Source organism: Musa acuminata, chromosome BXJ2-7 (assembly GCF_036884655.1).
Source record: "Musa acuminata AAA Group cultivar baxijiao chromosome BXJ2-7, Cavendish_Baxijiao_AAA, whole genome shotgun sequence".
NCBI classification, from domain to species: domain Eukaryota; kingdom Viridiplantae; phylum Streptophyta; class Magnoliopsida; order Zingiberales; family Musaceae; genus Musa; species Musa acuminata.
In genome coordinates this window covers 35,923,983-35,945,847 of record NC_088344.1, presented here as the reverse complement: position 1 = coordinate 35,945,847, position 21,865 = coordinate 35,923,983, and the positions used below count along the sequence as shown (strand labels likewise).

At 42.0% G+C, this 21,865-nt stretch overlaps 3 protein-coding genes and 1 long non-coding RNA gene across 4 annotated transcripts; 2 read left to right on the top strand and 2 right to left on the bottom strand.

Moving 5' to 3' along the window:
• The first annotated feature begins 898 nt into the window (after positions 1–898).
• Positions 899–3,674, top strand: LOC103992729 (protein trichome birefringence-like 38). Its single transcript, XM_065118593.1, has 5 exons — positions 899–1,412; positions 1,523–1,694; positions 2,642–2,817; positions 2,912–3,070; positions 3,159–3,674. The coding sequence occupies exons 1-5, from the start codon at positions 1,090–1,092 to the stop codon at positions 3,448–3,450; spliced, it is 1,122 nt and encodes a 373-aa protein (XP_064974665.1). The 5' UTR covers positions 899–1,089; the 3' UTR covers positions 3,451–3,674.
• Positions 3,675–4,845: 1,171 nt separating this feature from the next.
• On the bottom strand, positions 4,846–8,516 carry LOC135617874 (uncharacterized). The gene is made up of 4 exons (XR_010488876.1): positions 8,133–8,516; positions 7,884–8,050; positions 5,431–6,464; positions 4,846–5,320 (listed from the first exon to the last, which is right to left on the bottom strand). It is a non-coding gene; the product is annotated as an uncharacterized LOC135617874 (long non-coding RNA).
• A 2,002-nt stretch (positions 8,517–10,518) lies between these two features.
• Positions 10,519–19,184, top strand: LOC103992728 (uncharacterized). The gene is made up of 6 exons (XM_065118591.1): positions 10,519–11,475; positions 13,602–13,709; positions 14,969–15,078; positions 17,926–17,985; positions 18,335–18,836; positions 18,906–19,184. The coding sequence occupies exons 1-5, from the start codon at positions 10,680–10,682 to the stop codon at positions 18,371–18,373; spliced, it is 1,113 nt and encodes a 370-aa protein (XP_064974663.1). The 5' UTR covers positions 10,519–10,679; the 3' UTR covers positions 18,374–18,836; positions 18,906–19,184.
• Positions 19,185–21,022: 1,838 nt separating this feature from the next.
• Positions 21,023–21,796, bottom strand: LOC135617873 (eukaryotic translation initiation factor 1A-like). The gene has a single exon (XM_065118592.1). It carries the CDS (start codon positions 21,685–21,687, stop codon positions 21,253–21,255), a length of 435 nt encoding a protein of 144 aa, XP_064974664.1. The 5' UTR covers positions 21,688–21,796; the 3' UTR covers positions 21,023–21,252.
• Positions 21,797–21,865: the final 69 nt, after the last annotated feature.

The following is a 21,865-nucleotide window of genomic DNA, read 5'->3' as shown; positions in this document are numbered from 1 at the left end:
TCATTCAGCCCTGTTCCACCCGGGGGGTTTCAGGGTATTGAGATGGCTGACGTTTCGTACCGCTCACTGTGGCCATCACGGCATGCGAAAACGGTCCAAAAATAGCCCAAAACTGGCCATTTTTGACTGCACGAGTGAGCGACGGAGCGAGCGAAGCAAGGCGCAACACCTTCGAAAATCCCATCTAGCCCTGTGCCACCCGGGGAGTTCCAGGGTGTTGAGATGACTGACGTTTCGCGCCGCTCACCACGATCACTACATCATATGAAAACGGCTCAAAAATAATCCAAAACTGATCATTTTTTACTGTGCAAGCGAGCGGACAGCGAGGGGCGGCACCTTCAAGTGCAGTGTGTTAAAGTTGAAATGTAATACCTTTGTCAAAGTGTCATTTGAGTGAGGTATTGGTTTTGTTATTAGAAGTGATTTGGATGCAGGTTCATGAAAGTATATGAGGTCTTTTTTCAATTAAAGCAGTAGGAGTGACTGTGAGAGAGCTTATGTGTTGTAGTTTCTGATGGTATAAGAAAGACTCCAATTGAATCTGACTTGATGATTATGGTTTCTGTGATAGACAAGAAATGTGTTGCTCTTTGTTCGTTACTCAATATTATGCATGACATTTGATTTTTGTTGGAATCATTTGAGACATATTCTGTCTATCATGAATATAAAGAAACTTAACTATATGACTTATTAGCTGGCCAACAATACTAAAAATACTAAAACATTTTTATTTTTGAGAGGAGAATGATTGACTCCCTTATCTTTTATCATTGATTCGTTATTGTGGAATCTAAGCAATAATAGTTTTCTTTTTGGGGAAAAAATAGAAAAGAAAAAAGCTACCAAAAGCATATACTTGCACTTTATACATCCGGTAGTGCATGCCATTCACTGCCGACCATTCCGAGCCTCAGCCTCGGTCCACTCCCTCTGCCCCTCCCCTTTCTCTCCTTAGACTTCTCGCTTCATGGATTTACTATATATTTATTCTTCACGCTACATAGATAGATCTCCTTGAAGCCTCTCTCTCTCTCTTTCTCTCTCTTTCTCCATTACTTCTTCTTTCTTCTTCCTTCCTTTGTCATGGGATCGAGAGCTCAATGGAGTTTCGTGCTGCTCTGTGCGCTGCTGTCCGTGCTGATCGCCTCCTTGAATGGCACGGCGACCGAGAGCTTCGGTCACACGCATCATCTTGGCAATGGCACATCGCCGGGGAGGAGGGAAGGAGCGAGCGGCATCAGCTGCAACATGTTCCGAGGCAGCTGGGTCTACGACCAGTCCTACCCGCTCTACGACTCCTCCACCTGCCCCATCCTCGATCCGGAGTTCGACTGCCAGCGCTATGGCCGGCCCGACAAGTCGTACCTCAAGTACCGGTGGAAGCCTGATGCTTGTGAGCTCCCAAGGTTGGTTGCTGTTACCGCCACCACCACAGCTTCTTCTTCTTCTTCTTCTTCTTCCTCTCTTTCGTTCATTACCGGGCAGCCACTTGCATTTAATGCATGCTCTTGTGAAGGTTCAACGGTTTGGATCTCCTGAGGAGGTGGAAAGGCAAGAAGATTATGTTCGTGGGCGATTCCATCAGCATCAACCAGTGGCAGTCACTCGTCTGCATGCTTCACGCCGCCGTCCCCGACGTCAAGACGACCTACAAAAAGAAAGACACGCTCTCCACTATAACATTCACGGTGCCGTCCTCCTCTCCTCTCTTCTCCTTCGTCTTCTTCTTCTTCTCCCTCGGACTCCCATCATGACCACTGCTTTCGTCAATCGCTGTCAACATATTAATCGTCTGTTCTCTTTGTTTGTGGGGACGAACACCGCAAACGTCACATTCACAACTTGCACAGTGGCTCACTTGTTAGAGCTAATCATGGGAGACAGCAGAGCATGTCTGTGCACTGTGCGACATTTTCTATTTTACCTTCTCCCTGGATTTGACCTTTCCTGAGTTCATGTCACGAGGCCTAATGGCCGAACACCGCGACGATAAGCCCTTTGGGTTTTAATACTGAGAGGCCTCCTCGAGATCCTGCAACTATTGCATCGAGTTGATAGGCTGGAACGAGTGTTTTCACCGTATTCTGCGTCAGGCCTCAGCATGGAGTGTAACATCCACGCATCGTAGTTAGTGCATATTTCAACCAACGTAGCTTTTATCTCTGCCAACGGATGATTAGGAAATTTGGTAGCTTATTCTCCCATCACTCAACCTGTTTCTTGATCCAACTTTTCTCATGCTATCCTCCTTGAATATCCTGTAAGTGAAGTCAACCGAATGGCAAGGATGAAGTGCACATCCAAATTCCTCTGATTCATTTCCTCCTTTTCCCTCTTTCTGCAATCTGGCACAGAGATTACCGGGTGCCAAAGTTCATGTAGAACAAAGGTTTTACCATGTGTGGGGAGCAGGGATTCCAGATCCAACAGCAGCACTGCACATCAAAATAGATCTTCGGTCTTGTACGCGAGAAGAATGAAGGAGAGAGAGGCGAAACCCGACAGAGGTCTTCATGGCGAACGTGTCTGAAGCGTACAGCTGACCTGCTACTTCGAGCACAGCCGTTGTTTGTCTTGGATTTTAGCCAACAGAGCGCATGAATGCAAGGACAGCTAACCAGATGCAGTATTGCAGGACTATGGCGTGTCGGTGATGCTGTACCACAGCACTTACCTGGTGGACATCGTGGAGGAACGCATCGGCCGCGTGCTGAGGCTCGATTCCATCCAGTCCGGTGCGGCCTGGCTGGGCGTCGACGTGCTGGTCTTCAACACGTGGCACTGGTGGACTCACAAGGGAAAAAGCCAACCGTGTGCGACCTGCCCTGCTCACAGATACCCCAAAGCTCTTCTTGCCTCCCCTCTCCTCTCACCCTGTATGACAAGAAGCAACTTTGTGGCGCAGATGGGACTATGTGCGAGATGGAGACCAAGTTCTGAAGGACATGGATCGGTTGGTGGCCTTCAACAAGGGGCTGACTACGTGGGCCAAATGGGTGGATGCCAACATCAATCCTGCCGCAACCAAAGTCTTCTTCCAAGGGATCTCCCCCACCCATTCCAAGTTGCGTTATACAGAGAGCACTGTGAATCCTGTGGCTTCTGTTTCATGAAGCTGATCTCACTGTCTTCTTCCTTCGTTTTGGCAACAGGGGAGCAGAATGGGGAGATAAGAACGCAAAGAACTGTTACAAACAAACGCAACCAGTAAACGGATCGACTTACCCAGGTGGTCCGGTTCCAGCTCAAGGAGTAGTGACGAGCGTCCTCGGCGCCATGTCCAAACCAGTCTACCTGCTCGACATAACCTTGCTTTCTCAGCTCAGAAGAGATGCACATCCGTCTGCTTACAGTGGAGATCATCCTGGCATGGACTGCAGCCACTGGTGTCTCGCTGGCCTTCCCGATACTTGGAATCAGATCCTTTACGCAGCACTTCTTTGACGGAACCGATACCTGCAACAAGATTTGTGCAAAGACTACCAAAGCATGCAACTGGTAACCAGTTAGCAAGAATTATCTGCTCTAGAATCGATTGGTGAATTGGTCAGTGATCACATGATGTATATGGTATTCCTGATTCAAATGGTGCCTTCATTACTGAAAAATGATCCCCTGCTTAAATTACAAAATCAAAGAGAAGCCTCAAGTAGAGGCAGATTGGAACATTGTCCTTTGTCATGCTAGTAAGTTTCAGTGGAACTCAGTTTAAGAATGGTTTCATTTACTGATCCAACTTTCTCTGTTTACAAGCAGACCTCATGGTTATTAACATGCATTCAACAGGAAAGTGATAGGAAATCCTGACAAACACATGTTTAATGGTAACACTAGCACTTGTATACTCCATGCATTGTTTCTGTTTAGATGCTTACACTAAGCTCCTACACGAACAGATTATTTATTTGAAGTATACCTCAGCATAGGATCGGTTGATGTCAACATATTGGCCATCCTGTTCCTCTATCCTTGAAGACAAGTTTCTCTACTGTTGGCTGATGAGACCTTTGATCCCCACTCCAATAGCTTCTAGCTTGGATCATCTTTATGCACACTTACCCGAATGAAACACAAGCAATTTTTCTTCTCCTGTGGCTTTTGCTATGGCCTCTTTGAATTCCTCCTCACTCTTCACCTACAAAAGTTCACAGGATTTGCTTTGTCACATGAGTTCCAAACACGATTGTAGGGTTAAAATCAGCAATTGTTGTCACAAACTCACCTTGCCCCGCTGTTAATGGCACCAACAACTCCAGTATAGTTCCGGTTCTTAATCACATTGTAAGGCCCATCATGGATCTCTACTTTAATGGTGTATCCACCATTATTAATGATGAAGACAATGCTCCGCTGCCCTGCTGGATCATATTCAATACATCTTGAGCTGCCACCTAAAGAATGACGGGAAGTAGAAGTAATGCTGAGCAAGGATTGAATTATACCGTACCAAAATTTCGAGACTTATTTGGTACGGTACGGTATATCGAGCGGTATATTTCGGTATACCACTCGGTATATATATATATAGGTAAACCGCTCGGTTTATCTCTATGCGGGGCAACGTCGACTCACTTCTCGGGCGACGTCGCCGAGGCGATGTCGCAGATAAAAAAAAAAATTGCGCCGAGGCTATATCGCAGATAAAAAAAAAATTTGCAAGCGACGTTGCCCGAGAAGAGAAGAAACAAAAAATCTTCTCCTCTCTCCGCCTCTCGCCACCGATGCTTCTTCTGCTACACGCGGATAAGAAGTCGCAGGCAAACGAGGAGGAGAGCGGCGATCTCCAGGTTCTCCCTTTTTTTCCTATTTATTTCTTCTCCTTCTCTCTGTTTTCTCCCTTGGTCACCATCGGCGATAACGCCTCAATCGATGGTACCCCTCAGTAGTGGACGGTTCGTGTATCAGTTTGTTGACGGACCGGTATATACCGCCCGATACGGGCGGTGTCATTCGGTATTGCAGACCTTGATGCTGAGTACTGAATACACAGAAACTATTTTTTCCCCCTTTTTTCTTTTTTTTTCTTCCTTTAAGATGTGAGGAACCCAAATGTAAGTACCACCAGCCCTCTATATACTGCTGGGTCAGAAAGAAGACATTTCTCACATTATTCATAAAAAAGCATAATCTGAATGCAAAAGCTGATCTAATCACTAATTTTCACATAAGAACATCTTTGTGAGATGAACATGCAGGTAGTCACTCTCTCATTTACCTGGAAACTTCCTGCACCTATTCGAGCAATAGCAGGCCTTTCCTTGACAGCATCAGAATATTTAAGAGTGGCTCCTACTGACAATCCAATAGATCCATACTGCATTTGAAACCCATATCTGTTTCAGTTGCATTCTTGAGTTGAGCCGAATGACATCATAATAAGGAAGTCAGAACATTAGGAACAATCTGATCATAAAACTTACTCACCCACACTTCTCTGGCAAACAAAGTCTTTGGCAATTGAACCATGAATCACCAGTCTCTATAATAACATTGGTCTCTCCACTCAGCACATCCTGCTTAATGGCATCAATTGTACAAGAAACAAGTAGTACAATACTGAACCTAATTAGAATTATGCATTTGTTGTGAACAAAGATGCTCTTTGATATTTTTAAGATGGGAGAAGGTTGGTGTTGAAAATGGTGATAAAAAAATGCAACAATTATGTACTTTTTGTCAAAATTAGCTATACACAACAAAGTTTTGAATGTCACTGAAGTAGTCAACCCCTCAAAAAAGTGAAGGAAGAAGAAGAACAAAATAAAAGGTGTTTTGCAACCAAGGACTGATGTCATACCAATATAAGTTCGTAACGGTTGGTGCTCTTTTTTTTTTTAATGATACCAAATGATATAGGAGGGTATATTACCTGAAATGAAATTAGTATTTGACTGAAAAATAAAATTTAGATTTCAATCATGTTAAGGGAAAAACAAATAAATGAAATATGATTTGATAGCAAGAATAATAATGGCAAACTTGCCTGAATGTGCTTAAAAAGGATATTGACCCATAAAGGCTCATTATTCTCCCATTTGAATGCTTGAAGGCTGTAGATACACCAGTAATTAACCGAAGTAGTCGTATTCTTCCTGAGCTTCCGAGATGCAGTTAAAAAGCCCACAATGAAAGGGAAAGACCATTATCAATAGTAACTCGGTCAGGCTGTCCAATCACTGCTTCTTCTCAGCATGGAATAGCCCACACAGCTATAGTCATTAAACATTCACCTAACAAACACATTTGCATCAGCTGATTCCACAATCTCACCACAGAAGTTGGTACTTATGGTACAACTATTAAGCACCAATGAAGTGAGGACGGTGATCTGGTACCATACCTTTAGCTGATGCAATAATGGCTATTGGATACTCACATGCATCTGCTAGCTCCATGAAGGCCCGCTGGGCTTTGGCTACCCTCAGTTTCAGTCCTGCAACTAACAATGGCTTTACAGCCTTTGTATGATAATTACATACAAATTAGAAGTAAAATAAAGGTCCCAAGAATATTGCCTATAGCAATCATATTCAGATCATAACTATTAGCAGCTCAGCCTCAGCCCTCAATGGTATCAAGTCCACAAGAATGCACATATGATTGTATCTAAAGATGTAGATGTTTGGGTCTACAAAGACTCTCAGGACATCAGTCTTTGTCACAGAGCTTATTCAGTGATCTCTTACTGGGCATATCAGTTAACAGTACCCGGAACTGTATTGCCTACCTAAAATTGCTGCAAAACTGAAGGAATGATACCTAAAATTAAATTCTACCACAATCACATACAGTTTACGCTGCTACGATTCCGTAACCAAAAATTGACAGCATCAGAGAACTAACTAATGAGTTAGCTTTTGTGCTTACCAAATTCAAAAATGATGATAACAACATGCATAAAAGAGAAACTTCTCATCCATTCCAAGTTTCCCATATCCTGAAAGTGGAAGCTGATAGAATTCACAATATGCAAGCAAGAAAAGATCTATAAGGCAGGTATATTATGCAGAAACAAATGGCAATCATTATTTCCTATTCACACACACACACATACCCACAATCTAACTTGAGCATACTCTGTCAGTACAGACCTGTTCAATTTAACTACAAATAATTGACAGTATATATATTTTCTATTACTTAGATTTTTCATATTAGTTAAAACCATTAGCCATTGTACTTAATCAGATTCCTCTGACATTTTCATGGAAAGATTGTCAATAGATATTAATATCGTAATTGACTCTCGAATTCAGGTTAAATCTATTACTGAGTACGAGTGACTCTACTGATGACTAACTAGACCACTGTTAGATATCGATGAAACACCCATGCAGAGTGAGCACACAACCATGTGCACACATTGCCAGGAGCTAAAGAAACTATCAACCATCTAACTGTACAATTCAGCTCCACAGGAAAGACTGAAATTTGTAGCACTTTTCTGGGTAGACTATTGCATTAAGTATTAACTATGTGTGCTTGTAGAATACAAATGACTTAGACCGGGAGATGAATTCAAGAATATTAATACTGACAGAAGATGACAGGCAAATGTTCAGAGAACAGGAAAGAGCATACTTCTGTAGTTTAGGAGGATAACAGTAAGCAAAGGCGACAGAGACGCTCAACAATTAGACAGATAAACATAAAGTTAAATGCGGTTTGCAATCACAAGCATTGAGATTGAATATAACTTTAGGTAATCTGATCAAACACTTGCAATTGAAAAGAAACGATCGGTTGATTCCACATGCTTTAGTAATCATCAGTGTCCAATCGTAGAAATCGAACAAAATAGTAACTAAAATGATTCTGGCTTATTATCCTCTGTACCAAGATATCAAATTAGCATTTAGCAGAATGTCCAAGGCTACCTATTTGGGCGCGAGGAAGTATGCAATGTGCTCGATCACGAAGGTAGGTGTGGATCCCCGACAAGCTGCGGCTGATGCTGACGATTGAAGTATACGGGCAAGCTCTGCTTCAAGTCCGACGAGATCGCCGTGTGGATCATCGTCCACTCCAAATTATATACCACCTCCTACAAATTACAAGCCGATATATAAGCCAATCTGACAAAATCCACGCTCTTGCTCTTTGAAATCGGAAACCAACTCGGTGACCTCGGAGAAGCCGATGGTATGGAGGAGGATGCGGCAGGTGCCATAGTCGTCGGAGTTGTGCCCTCCCACGACGCAGATGACGGGTGAGGTTGTCGCCCCAGGAGCCGGCTACGCCAACGGTGAAGGTGAGATACACGGAGTATCCGTCCGCAGCGAAACCGGAGCCGAGCTCGATGCAGTAGACCACCAGATTGAGCTCCGGCTCCAAGCTGATGGGATACACAAGCAGGGCCAGATTGACGTCGGCGGGGACAGCGGACACATCAGTACGCCGACTTGCACCAGCCAACGGACCAGGTGCCGGCAAGCGTCCGGGGGCTCCGCCGCCGGTAGCCTGTGCGCTCTCCATCGGCTACTGGTGGTGGCAGTAGCGAAGGCTGTCGAGAAGCGAGCAAGCAAAAAGCGAGGGTGCAATTATTTATGCTCATCTATTAAGGCACCGTTCGAAGGGCACGCAAATTAACGCTGATATTAATAAATGACGAGAAATATTACCCGAATTTATAAAAAATGGGTGGCGAATATATTTTTTTTTCTTAAGGATGATATTTGTTAAAATAAAAAATATGCCTTAGATTTATGTTTTTTTTTAAACGAGCCAAATATTTGTTATCCTCTTTAACCATGTAGGTTTTTTTTAAAATTTATTATAAAATATAATCGATCAGTCAATACGACGATAAGGAGACACATAATAATCAATCAATCAAATCTTATGATTGATATGATCAATTAATACGATAATGTACAACGAATATCGTATGATGACTTAGATTAAAATATCACGTGTCTCTCTCCAATCATAAATAATCATAGATATAATCTTTTTCGAGGTTACTAATAAAAGGGGTCCCTAAGGACACTCTTGAGGAGTTTATTTTTAACATTGATCGATTAGTCTAAACTCAAAAACTAATTTAAACGTCTAAGAGACATTTGTTGAGAATATCCCACGGTTTTTATAGGTTCGACACATTACGAATTGTGACTTAGACTGAGACTGACTTAGAATGGATCTTAGTTGGATTCGAATCATCATTTTAGCTTCGACAATTTGAATATACCACTAACATATTGGATCATTGTCTCAGGAAATTTTTTTAAGACCTTCCGAGTTAAATCATCAAGTTTCGAATGAACTAAACGAGTGAAACGAATAGAATAAATCAAACGAGTCAAATGAGCCGAATGAATTGAGCAAACGGGGAGGTTTGAGTCCGATCGTGACGAATGCCCTCTTGCCAAAATTACCAATATCGATCCTCCTAAGGCAGATTTAGCTTGGGCCTTTGATAGGACTCTTGCTCCTCTCACTTGTCAAATACCCGATCCTCAACTCTTTTATCAACTATTTTAAGATTCGTTGAGCAACCCATCACCACTTGCTCATCCTCTAATATCATTAGCCAAAATTGTAATTGTACTTTAGAAATCTCCTATAACCCAAGAGTAAGAGGGACCAAAGGAGCCATCGATTGAGCTCCTTCGAGATGTATGAGTTCAGCTCTTCAAGATGGATCAATGGCTAAGAACATCAAGAAAATGGTTATGGTCTACTTGGTGAACTCCCCCTTCTCCTTTTCATCAAACTCGACTTCATCTTCTTTTGCAGGAGGGGTGAAGTACTTGCGATCATTGGTTTCATCAGATTCGATGAGGATGACCTCTCTGATTGTCTTGCTATTAAGGACCTCCATTAGTGTGAGATTGGAGTGGGGGCAATGAAAGAGAGTTAGGGTTAAACCTTTCTCAAACCCTTTTGACGCCTTATACTTAACTACTCACTCGACATCATATTTGGGTTATTGAGTCTTTTCGACTCTAAGTTGCTTGGGAAACCCCTCAACCATTTTTTGTAGCTGAACCTTCTCAACACGGAATGCGATAATCTTTGTGTCCAACTTTAGCAACATATAGTTGAAGCAGTGTCGGTTAGCCCTCACCTCAATTATCAATTGTTTTATGTCATCGAGTCGACTCACCAGCTTTGTCGACTTATATCGCTTCACCATCAACTCCCTCTCCAAGGTTTTTTTGGACTTGAAATTTCACGAGCTTATCGGAGGGAATCCAAATGCATCAATCCTAGGATACGAGCATTCAAAGATATTTAATGTTCTTTAATCAAGCAAAACATTTTCATATGTTTCTATATTGGATGAAGGTAATTTAATGATCATTTTTTTATATAAATAATTTAATTATTTTTTATGCAACAATAACTATAATTTCATACTATATATATATATATATATATATATATATATATATATATACAATTTTCGGACCTTATTTTATCTCAAAAACTAAGATGAAATAATAGATATACGGAGGACTAATTCACATATTTGTCGAATATATCAGTGAAGATTGGCTTTATGCCGGTCGAAAAAGAAGCGCCTCCTGGGTGGGAGTCCAGGGAAAGGGATCCGGCGAGGGCCTCGGCCGAAGAAGCTCCGTCCGGGTTGGAGCCCAGGGAAGGCGATCCCACCAGCGGGACGGGGCGAAGAAGCTCCTCCTGGGTGGGAGACGAGGAAAGGGGATAAGATGAGCGGCCCGGCCGAAGAAGAAGTTCCTCCAGGTTGGGAGAGGAGGGTAGGGGATCCGACGACCAGCTCCGCCGAAGAAGCTCCTCCTGGGTGGGAGACGAGGGAGAGGGATTCGATGAGCAGCCCGGCCGAAGATGTTCCTCCTGGATGGGAGAGGAGGAAAAGGGATCCGAGAAGCAGCCCGGCCGAAGAAGCTCCTCCTGCGTGGGAGGCGAAGGAGAGGGATCCGACGAGCAGTCCGTCCGAAGAAGTTCCTCCGGGATGGGAGACAAGGGAAAGGGATCAGAGTAGCTGCCTGGCCGAAGATGTTCCTCCTGGGTGGGAGACGAGGAAAAGGGATCCGACAAGCAGCCCGGCCGAAGATGTTCCTCCTGGTTGGGAGAGGAGGGAAGGGGACCCGACGAGCAGCCCGGCCAAAGAAGATGTTCCTCCTGGTTGGGAGAGGAGGGAAGTGGATTTGACGAGCGGCCCGGCCGACGAAGATGTTCCTCCTGGTTGGGAGAGGAGGGAAGGGGATTCGACGAGCGGCCCGGCCGACGAAGATGTTCCTCCTGGTTGGGAGAGGAGGGAAGGGGATTCGACGAGCGGCCCGGCCGAAGGAGATGTTCCTCCTGGTTGGGAGAGGAGGGAAGGGGCAATGACGAGTGGCCCGGCCGAGGAAGCTCCTCAAGGGTGGGAGAGAAGGGGAAGGGACCTGACGAACGGCCCGGATGAAGAAGTTCCGCCCGCGTGGGAACCTTCGGCTCCGCTGCAATCACAACCTCCTGCACTCCTTTCACCAGCTCAAACTACAGGTTGGGTTTTCCCTTCTGCTCCAAACGAATCGAATAATGTCCTAAATTTATATGACTCAAACTTAATTTTTTTTTAATGCTTTTGGGATTCGAGTAACACAAATTAGCATCATCTCTTTGAGCGGAGGAGGTGAGTCTGTTAATGATATGCAGGCACTGTCTTTCATAATTGTAACATCGGTGCAACATCATATGGAAAAAGAAAAATAATATTTTTATCTCTTTTTTCGTGTCTCCTTGCCCTAAAATATATTAGTTCCTTTTTGTTGGTCTACAACAAAAAAATATCATGATAGAAAGGTTGGATGAGTTACTAGGGTTTGAACTCTATCTATAGATAATCTATGCTAACGTGATGCTTTAGCTTCAATTTTTGTGAGGGTTGGAATGCCAGTTTGTGACCACAATGGTAACAATCAATTTTATATTTTCAATGTGGATGTTTGTAATAATAACACAGAAGTTCAATGACAGATTGCATAATGCTATGTAAATATCTAGGAGGTAGGAACTGTAAAATGCATTGGTTATTGTGATGGTGAATATCTGCTTTGGAAGTGAAGATACATCACTGGATCACCTACAAAAAGTACAATATAAGATTCCACAGAGGATCTGAAAATGGTGGTACCATTGATCAATGTGGACTCTGAAGGGAGAAGTGCCAGATACATAATTAGTATAGAGCTTACTGGTTTGGATATTTTATTCTACATAATTGGTCTAGAGCTTAATTGTCGAGATACTTTATTTCTCTAATAAATTTTTTGATATGTATATGTACATATATATAAACTAGTTAATTGGAAATTGCTTTGCTTCATTAAATATTAACACAAAAATTGACAATATAAGCTACATGGTGATGAACATGATGTCATAAATGGGGGACCAATGTAGTAACCAAGGATGGTCATTTCTCTCAGATCAAACGATTGGTAAGTACTGGTCCAGGTGTGAATTGGTATGCGGACCGGCCCTTTTTTGGGCGGTTTGCTTCGACCCATTAAAATGAGTTCGCTCCTACCTGTTTATTCGAACATGAGTCCTCTTTGTCCAAATGTGCTCACGAGCCCTCTTTGCTCGAACATTCTATTGCAAGCCCTCTTCGCTTGAACATGAGTGCGTCTACCCTCGTGCTATCGATGTCATCGCTCGTCGCCCGCCACTTGCCGTGTGTTATCGACAGATGGTTACACTTCCTCCTCTTCCTCCCTCCTCTCCCTCCTCTCCCTCCTCTCCCTCCCTCCTCTTTCTTTCTCTTCCTCCTCCCTTTTCCTTCCTCCTTTTCCTTCCTCCTCCTTTCTCCTTCCTCCTCCTCTGTCTTTATTACCCCTTTCTCTTCCTTTTCAAAACACCGGTATGGACCAGTTATGTCCGACCAAATCATTGGAATTGGTCCAATACCCAAAATGATGATTGTTGGTAGCAACTATTGATTCATATTCACTATCAAAAGTTTTGGAAATAAATGATATCACAATTTAGTACTACAGATGTCTAGTACTGGTCCTGCAAGCTAATTGTTACTTCTTACCAAAATCTTTTGGACGTTACCACGTATTGGTTATTTGAAGGCAAATTTATTAGAGATTTGTCACAGAGTTGCAAAATTTTTGTGCCATTAATGAACCTAGATAATATAATAACATAAAGAATGTTTTGCAAAATTTTTACTTTCACTAACTCATGTTCTCTTAACTTTGTAGAAACTGAGTAGTAATCAGGTACATTGAGTTTTCATGTGCATCCGTCAAACATGAAAGCTTTTTCTGTATTTGATTTATTAATAACTCTAATTTGACAGAGTTGGGCTCGATCAAATATGAATGATTAACCAAACACAGCAATTTATATTCCCCCGTTGTAATTGCTTTGTTTGGTTAATCATTCATTCGATGACTTGTTGATATAATTTACTTGGCTGAAAGCATATGGGTTCAGATCTAGTTAGAATCATCTGTTACTTTGACTACGAGCCTCTTTTATTTACTATAATTAGCACATTCATACAATGAACTAGTGATTACACAATATGATAATTTTCTCTTGGTAATCATTTAATTTTTATTCCCAACCTGCATTTCCTTGATTTTCAGTTTCTAATGTTTCAAATTTAAAATCAGAAATGGGTCAGATGGTCTGTGGTGGTTGTCGCCAACTTCTGTCTTATCCTCGGAATGCAACTTATGTCCAGTGTGCTTCCTGTCAGACAATTAATCTTGTACTTGAAGGTACATGCTTCAATTTTGTCCTTTAGTCTGCACATGCAAGTTATTTTTCACTGACTGCCATAATTTTATCCTTTTTCTGCTTATTTGTGTGCAAAAAATGTAGTTTCATTCTTCAATGTCAATCCCAATTCAAAAATTGTAGGAACATGAAATCTTTAACTTTCATTTCTAAAGCTTATGTCGTCTGAGTATAGGTGCTGTATCATTCCCTTTCAATGTAAGTTTATGTCAATCAACTTTCGTTTCTTTCCACAATAATCTCTCTTCTTAGGACATTTTCCAATATGGCAAGCTGTTGAACCTTCTCTTTTTATGTTCGACAAGAGGCTATTTCTTTCAATTACAAATGTTATTTTTTAATGTTCAGTACTGGGTTTTTAATTTCGAATGTTACCGTTCGTACCGGGCAGTACGTACTGGTCCACCAATAGACCGGTACGCGGACCATCCGCTATCAGGTGGTACCGTCGATTGGGGCTGTTTCCGCCCCTGTACCATGCGAAATCGGTAGGTGATGGTCAATTTTGACTATTGCCGCCTGCTACTGGACGATGTTAGCTGAGGGAGAAGGAAGAAGATGAAGAAGAAAGAAGAAAAGGGAGAACCTGGAGATCCGGCACCGCTCTCCCTCGACGATCCCGATCCGTTGTCGCCCTCTCTTGCTAGACGCCGTAGATGAGAGGTCGTCTCCTCCTCATTTGAGGCGACGAGGCCTCGGCGTCGTTGGCGACTTCTCCTCATCTGCGTGGGGAGAAGAAGCCTCGGCGACGTCGTCGAGGTTTCGTAGGGAGAAGAAATGAGGGACATCACCTTTTTTTTTTTATAACTTTTTTATTTTGTATATATATATATATATATACATATACCGAGCGCGACGCTAGAGCGTATTGCTTGGTATACTCATACCATACCACACTGAGCTGAGCTCGATACTTCAATACGGTGCGAAATTACGAACCTTGGTTTAGTGTGCAAACATGTATCAAAATTGCTCTATAGAGATTTACCTATTGACCCATGATGGCAGTCCTTTGCTCGAGAGCCTGATACATTTGTGGTCATGAGTTTTCATGTATTATTCAACATATTGTGGTTCACAGAAGTTTGTCTTTTTCTATTCTTGCCAAATAATTTTATTTCCTCCTCTAATTCCTCATCTTGCTGATCATCTTGCATAAGGACACCAATGGTATTATATTGCAGATTATTTCAATGATATTTTTTATTAACACCGGTTATTAATAGAAATTGTGTTGTAGCTCATCAGGTTGGCAATGTGAAATGCGGGAGATGTTCTGTTCTATTGATGTACCCCTATGGAGCTCCATCTGTGAGATGTTCTTCATGCTGCTTCATTACTAAAATTGGAGTAAGTAAACACTTGATTTATACAGCTGTTTATTACTTTTATGAGAACATACTGCTCAGTGTACCATTCCATTCATCTCTATTTTTATGTCTGCTTTTATAATTATAGTCATAAGCAGAAGGAAAGAACGAATGGAAAAGGACTTCTGGCTTAGCCAAGACTTTTCTTTGCACTATGGCCTTTGACTTCTTTCTTTTATTTTCATTGAACTGTTGATAACTCAACGTCGAAGTTCATTCGATGAACAACATTTAGATATCTCAATCGGTTGAGGTGTTGTCCCATACCAGTGGAAAGTCTATCAATTGATCTGGCTTAGCCAAAACATAGATCTGATTTTGACTTCTTTCTTTCATTTCGATTGAACCATTGATAACTGAACGTGGAAGTTCATTCGATGAACAACATTTAGATTTTAGATGTCTCATTCAGTTGAGCTGTTGTCCCATATCAGTAAAATATCTGAGTCTAGTCTGATTGCATCATTCCTGCTTGCGTTTAGTTAATTAAACTCCCTTGATAGACAAAGAAAGGAAATTGCTAACCCTGATATACGTTCTGTGCTCAAGTACCATGGACATAGCTGCCCCTGTGATCAGTGTTCATAGGCTAAGCCAGTGATGCAAACTTTTCTGCCCTTTTGGTAAATAGTGGTGAGACTTTGACTCTTTCCTTGATTCTGATTTACTTTTTGTGACGGAGCATGATGCTTCCAGTAAGCTGAACATGAAGACACACATACACATGTAAAACATTGATGTCAACTCAAGGGAGTTGTGAGCTGGAGTTTTCATATAACTCGAGTTACAAGGGAATTCCACTCCTCTCGTTAGTCATTGCTTATGAAAATGAAATTTGATATTGGTCATTCATTTGATCTTTGCCTTTTTCATGTAATTATCTCTTAATACTGAACAATATTCACATATAGAAAATTTATGGAATAGTGGTCTAGATCAACGATTGTTGTACCACCCAAATCGGTATGAAGTGGGCAGTACAGACTGGTTCGGGCATGGACCGGTATATGGACCAAGGTAGGCAATACCGAATGATACCGCCTGTTATGGGCGGTACGTACCGGTCCGACGGCATATCGGTACGCGGACCGCCCGCTACCGGGCGGAACGAAAAAAAAAAACAACAAAAAACATATATATATATATATATATATATTAGAAAAAGGTGCCTTTTTCGGCTACGTTGTCGAGGTGACGTGACGTCGCCTTTTTCGGATTATATATATATATTTATATATTTAAATAAACGAGGCGACGTCGTCCCGCGTGGGGAAGGAAAAGGTGACGTCGTCGAGGCGATGCGACGTCGCCTTTAAAAAAATAAAAATAAAAAAATAATATATATATATATATATATATATATATATATATATATATATATATATATATATATATATATATATATATATATATATCGAGCTGTATACCAAACGGTATATCGCTCGGTATACAGTTTCGTATCGTAACGAGCGAACGTCGAAACTCCGGTACGGTACGAAATTGCAGACCTTGATGTGGACCACCCTTGTTTTAGGTGGCTCGATCCAACTCAGAAAGAAAAAAAAGTAGCCATGGGGCTATCCAACTCAGCATTAAAAGAAGAAAAAAAAAACTTTAAAAATAGAAACTAAGGCTCGTGAATGTGACTCTTCTCGCATTCAATGTTGCTGTTGCTTCGCGACACCGCTGCCGTAGCTGCTGCTTCACGACATTGCTGTCATGTTTTTTCTTCTTCCTAGGGACACTCCCACCTCTTTTTCCCCTCTTCTCCTTTGTCGCCTCTATTTTCTTCATCTTCTTCTTCCTCCATCACTTTCTCCTTTTCCTTCTTCCTCCGCTTCCTCCTTTCTTCCTTTTCCCTTCTCATTCTTATTCGTTTTCTTCCTCTCCAAAACATCGATACATACCGGTGAACTAACACATGGTACATCGGTGTGAACCGGTATACCGGTCCAACTAGATCATTGAAACGAGGCAAACCTGGGTCTAGATTATTTATTTTCTAAATACTTTTATCATTGTATGGTCTGAGCTCAATTTTGATATTTGTTCACAGGAAATATAAGGATGAAAGGATTGTTCAACAACTGCTTGAGTTTTGTAGATGTTTTTTGTCTACATATTGATTGTGATATAAAATCGTGCACTGAACACTCCTGGTTACCGCTCATTTTGTGATTTATAGGAATGCAGGTGGTTATCTGATGATGACAAGTCCTATGCTCCTACTTCTGTTTTGTGTTACGCCTTCAATTCAGTAGTGAAGTAACTAAACTTAGTTATGGGAGAATCGAGTTTCATGGCTATCTTCATCTCGTACTAGATCTTCAGTGGGGCACAACACAAGATATCATTGTTTCCAGTTCTATTCAGAGAAATATCTTGTTGGCTGGCTATAAAACCATTTTAGCACCACATTTCACTTTCTCTAGTCTGCACTTCTTACATGCAATTTGGTTATAGTGCAATAGTTTAAGACCGGCTTTGTTTTTCGTTAGGCCGTTTAAAGCAAATAGAGCTACAACAGAATAAAGATTTGGAAATGAAAAACTTTCATGATTCTCCTTATGATCCAGTTAACATCATGCATAATTGCTGCTTGTAGTTTATGATGTTATTGCCTGCTTAGAACCTGAACTGGGCTCACAAGGAGACACTCAACATTAACTAGAGAAACTTCTCTTATGTTTACAAGCATCATAGAACATTTTACATTGATTACATTACGGGCATGATTCTTGTTTTCATGGCTCTCTGGTAGTACACCAGCATCAAATTTCTTTACTCGAAACCAATGTCTGATGCTTTCGATCATCATCTTCTGCAGGAGCGTAATGTTCGGCCCCCACTCTCTGTGCAGCAAGGCCAACCACCCACCGGAAATCCTGTATGTTAGAACAATCTCCTGTGCATAGCTCTTGATCCTAATCAGAATCAGTATACTTCATGTGATACAGTTAATTATTTATTTGGAAAGCTATTAACATACATGTCTATTAAGTGAGAGCTCTGTATTATTGTCGTTATAATGACGTGATTATGTAACCTGAGACAAATGTCTGCCAGTTTTTGGGAATAAATTGGTGCATGTAACTATAGGTAAACCAATTGTGAACCTAAACTTAGGATCGCTCAAATAATATTTTATTGATATGTAAAAGTCTAGGGTTCATTCTCACATGCTTTTCGATCATGATAGAAGATAACAATTTGACGATGCTAGATGTTGATTTCAGGAAAGTATGAAAAAAGAACAGAGATGTGGGAAATCATGAAAGGGTTACGGCCACAGTACGTGTTGATCCACAGCCACTAACTCCCTCCCGTGTGGTTTGCACCGCATGGGAGGATGAGCGCGAGTACGTAGCGACACAGCCCACCACGAGCGTGCGCTGATGCTACCGCTTACTCATCGCCGGCCACTCCATCTTTCCCTGCGCACCAACGCGACTCGTCCACAAGATGGATTGCCAACAGCAGAAGCCAACTCGGCCGGAAGAAAGAGCACGGCATAAATTCCACTCGTCGCCACATCTAACCGAGTCCAACCTGCGCCGGAGAAGGCAGACTTCTTCTCTCACGTCACCGTCATCGGATCGCCTCGTCACTCCCACCACCATGAAGGGTTCAGGCGCCGTGACGATCGCGTCCACGGTGATCACCGCCGCCGCATCGTACTCGACCGCCGTGTCTGGCTCCTCCCTCCCCGACCCCCCGAAACAGCAATCGGCAGACCAGGTAATTTGCACGCGAGTCATGGTTCCCTACGAATCGTACGAAGCCTAGTCTCACTTGTTGGTAGCGCAGGAAGAGCAGCGGCGGCGGTCATCGGAAGACAGGTTCGCTCCCAGGTTCGATGGGTTGCGGTTCATAGAGACTCTCATCACCGCACATCGATGATCCATGACGACGACTGACGCAACCATCTACCCTATTCCTACATCATTTCATGGATGTAATGCTCGCAGTGATTCGTATCATTAGTTGGACATAATTGTATGTCTCTTTTTTTTTTTTTTTTATGTACGGAACTGATTGCTGTTTCTTTTTTTTTAATACCGGAAAAATACTTTTAATTTTTTTTTATTTTTGTCTTATTCTTATGTCCCAAAAAAAAAAATCTACATTAACTTTAACCCCAAAAAACACGACTGAAGCAGTGATTCATATCATTGTCTTATTATTTATAGTGTAAGATGCCATCGCTACCGCTATCGATACATCCTTGTTCCTCCACTGCTATCGCTATCGATACATCCTTGTTTCTCCACCATCGCTATCGCTATCGATACATCCTTCCTTGTTTCTCCACCACACTAACATATCATGTGTTGATACACTGATATAAAACGATAAATTATCAAAATAGATCCGATAACCAAAAAAGCAAACACTGATCCCAATTAGACATTTAGAAAAGAATTTCCACAACCAGAGAAAACTTGGGATCAGTTAAAATGGAGGTCATTTGGGTGATCAAGGTTTCAACAATGCCTCCCAGAATATGTGGAAACTTCAGGAAGTTGAGGTAATGCAGTTATTGACATAAGCACAAATAGCATGAATCTATAGTTACATTTAGATCAAGATCAAGGCATCAAACAAATCCTTCCAAATTAGCATAAACAGCATGTTTGTTACATAGCAACTTAAACAAGCACAATCAGTATCCAATTCAATGTGTGCTAGCATCTTAAGAGAGAGATAAAAAGACCCCACTTGCCCAAGTTTACTAGCAGGAAATTGCAATCAACTTATGCATACTCAGCTACTTGCAGAAATAAACCCTAAAGGACCTTTTACTCGATGTGCAATCAAAAAGCAAAGTTTCATATCAATTCTTCTTCCTGTCCACATATCAGTAGCACCTCAGCTACCGAACAAGCATAGACACATTGCTCAAATTAATGAACAAATTAGAAAAAATAGCAGCCCATGGGCCATAGTCCTAATATCATTCATGCAACATCGACCAGCATTTGGCTTACTCATGATGAATTCTAAGCACTCCACTAAATGGAGTCTCCAGAACAAAAAACTGTCGGATTAACCTTCACCAATCATACTGTAAACACACAATACAAAAGGACATGCAAAACTGAATACATTGGAAAGATGTTGAATGAGTATGAAACATGAGAGATAAACCAGCTGAGATGGACTACTCCAAGCAACAAAATGACTTGAGCAAAAATATGCATCTTAGTGATCCTACAAACTTTATACACTTAGTTTTGGATTTGTCATTTCATCTAAAATTGTCTACTAAAATTGTCATTTCATCAACAACCTAGGGATTTAAGTAAGCATGCATGAGAGCAATAGAACAACAGAATTGTGAGAATGAAATTATGCAACACATGGGTAATTCCAACCAGAACCAGCACTACAGACAAAATAATAAGACAAAAACTTATAAGCTGAACCTTGCATCAGTAATGGCTCTCCATGCCTAAAGGATACTAGATCAGTGTCTCCCTTCATCTTTTAGCTAGTAACCACATACCAAGCTTCATTAAATATACTGTAAAGCGTAAACACACAGTGCAAAAGGACACACAAAACAGAGTACATTGGAAAGATGTTAAGAGTGTGAAACATGAGAGATGATCTGAGATGGACTACTCCAAGCAGCAAAAATTCTGAAGCAAATATGCATGTCCACCAAACTTGTCATTTCATTAACAGCCTCAGTATTGAGGTTAACATGCATGAGAGCAATAGAACAGCAGAATTGTGAGTATAAAATTATGCACACATGGGTAGATCCAATCAGAACCACTGCCACAGACAAAAGAATGAGAAAAAAACTTATAAGCTGAACCTTGCATCAATTCTACTTCTCCATGCCTAAAGGATACTATACCAATGCAACCACATACCAAGACTCATCAAACATACTCAACTGTTATTTTCTTTATAGGTAAGTAAAATAGAAACATCATCATATCAGATTAAAAATCTTGTTCACACAAGCAGCCACCATCGCGGAATTATGAATATATAGCCATACAAGCATCTTCATAATTATTTTTATGTTATAACCCTATTCAAGAAGCAGATTTAGGCATCCAATTGATCAGGAAGGGAAGGGATCATCACCAAACAAGAAGAGGTAAAGGCAAAGGCAGACCAAAATCGATTCTTCCATTACTTAGATTTTGTCGATGTCCTCATCCTCGAACTCGATGTAGTCATCAGCAGCGCCCTCATCCTCCACGTCGAGGCCTCCGATGCCCTCGTTGAGACGGATGTTCTCGGGAAGCTCGCCGTAGGCCTTGAGGAGGCGGGCCTCGTCGGGCATGTACTTGAAGATGACGTCGGCCTTGTCGTCCTGGTAGTCACGGAGTCCCAAGAGGATGATGTCCCCGGCGGCGATCCAGACCTTCTTGTGCATCTTGCCGCGGATGTGGCAGAGCCGCTTGCTGCCGTCGATGCACATGGCCTCGCAGCGCCCGTTGCCGAGCATCCGGAGGACCTGGGCGTACTCCTGCCCGTCCTCCTTGAAGACCAGCTCGCGCTTCTCGTCGTCGGCCTCGTTCTTCCCTCGCTTGCGGTTCTTCCCTCCCTTCCCCTTGTTCTTCGGCATCCTTGTTGTGCGTCGATCGAACCCCTAAACCTAGCGCTCGATCCTTTGGTTTCCTCGATCGGTGTTTGTTCGGTGCTCCGAGATCGCGTTAGCGTCACGGAAACCAGAAGCTGATGAGACCCTGCTTTTATATTCGGGGTGGAAGTAGATGTCGGTTAATCCATCTTCGCACGAATCA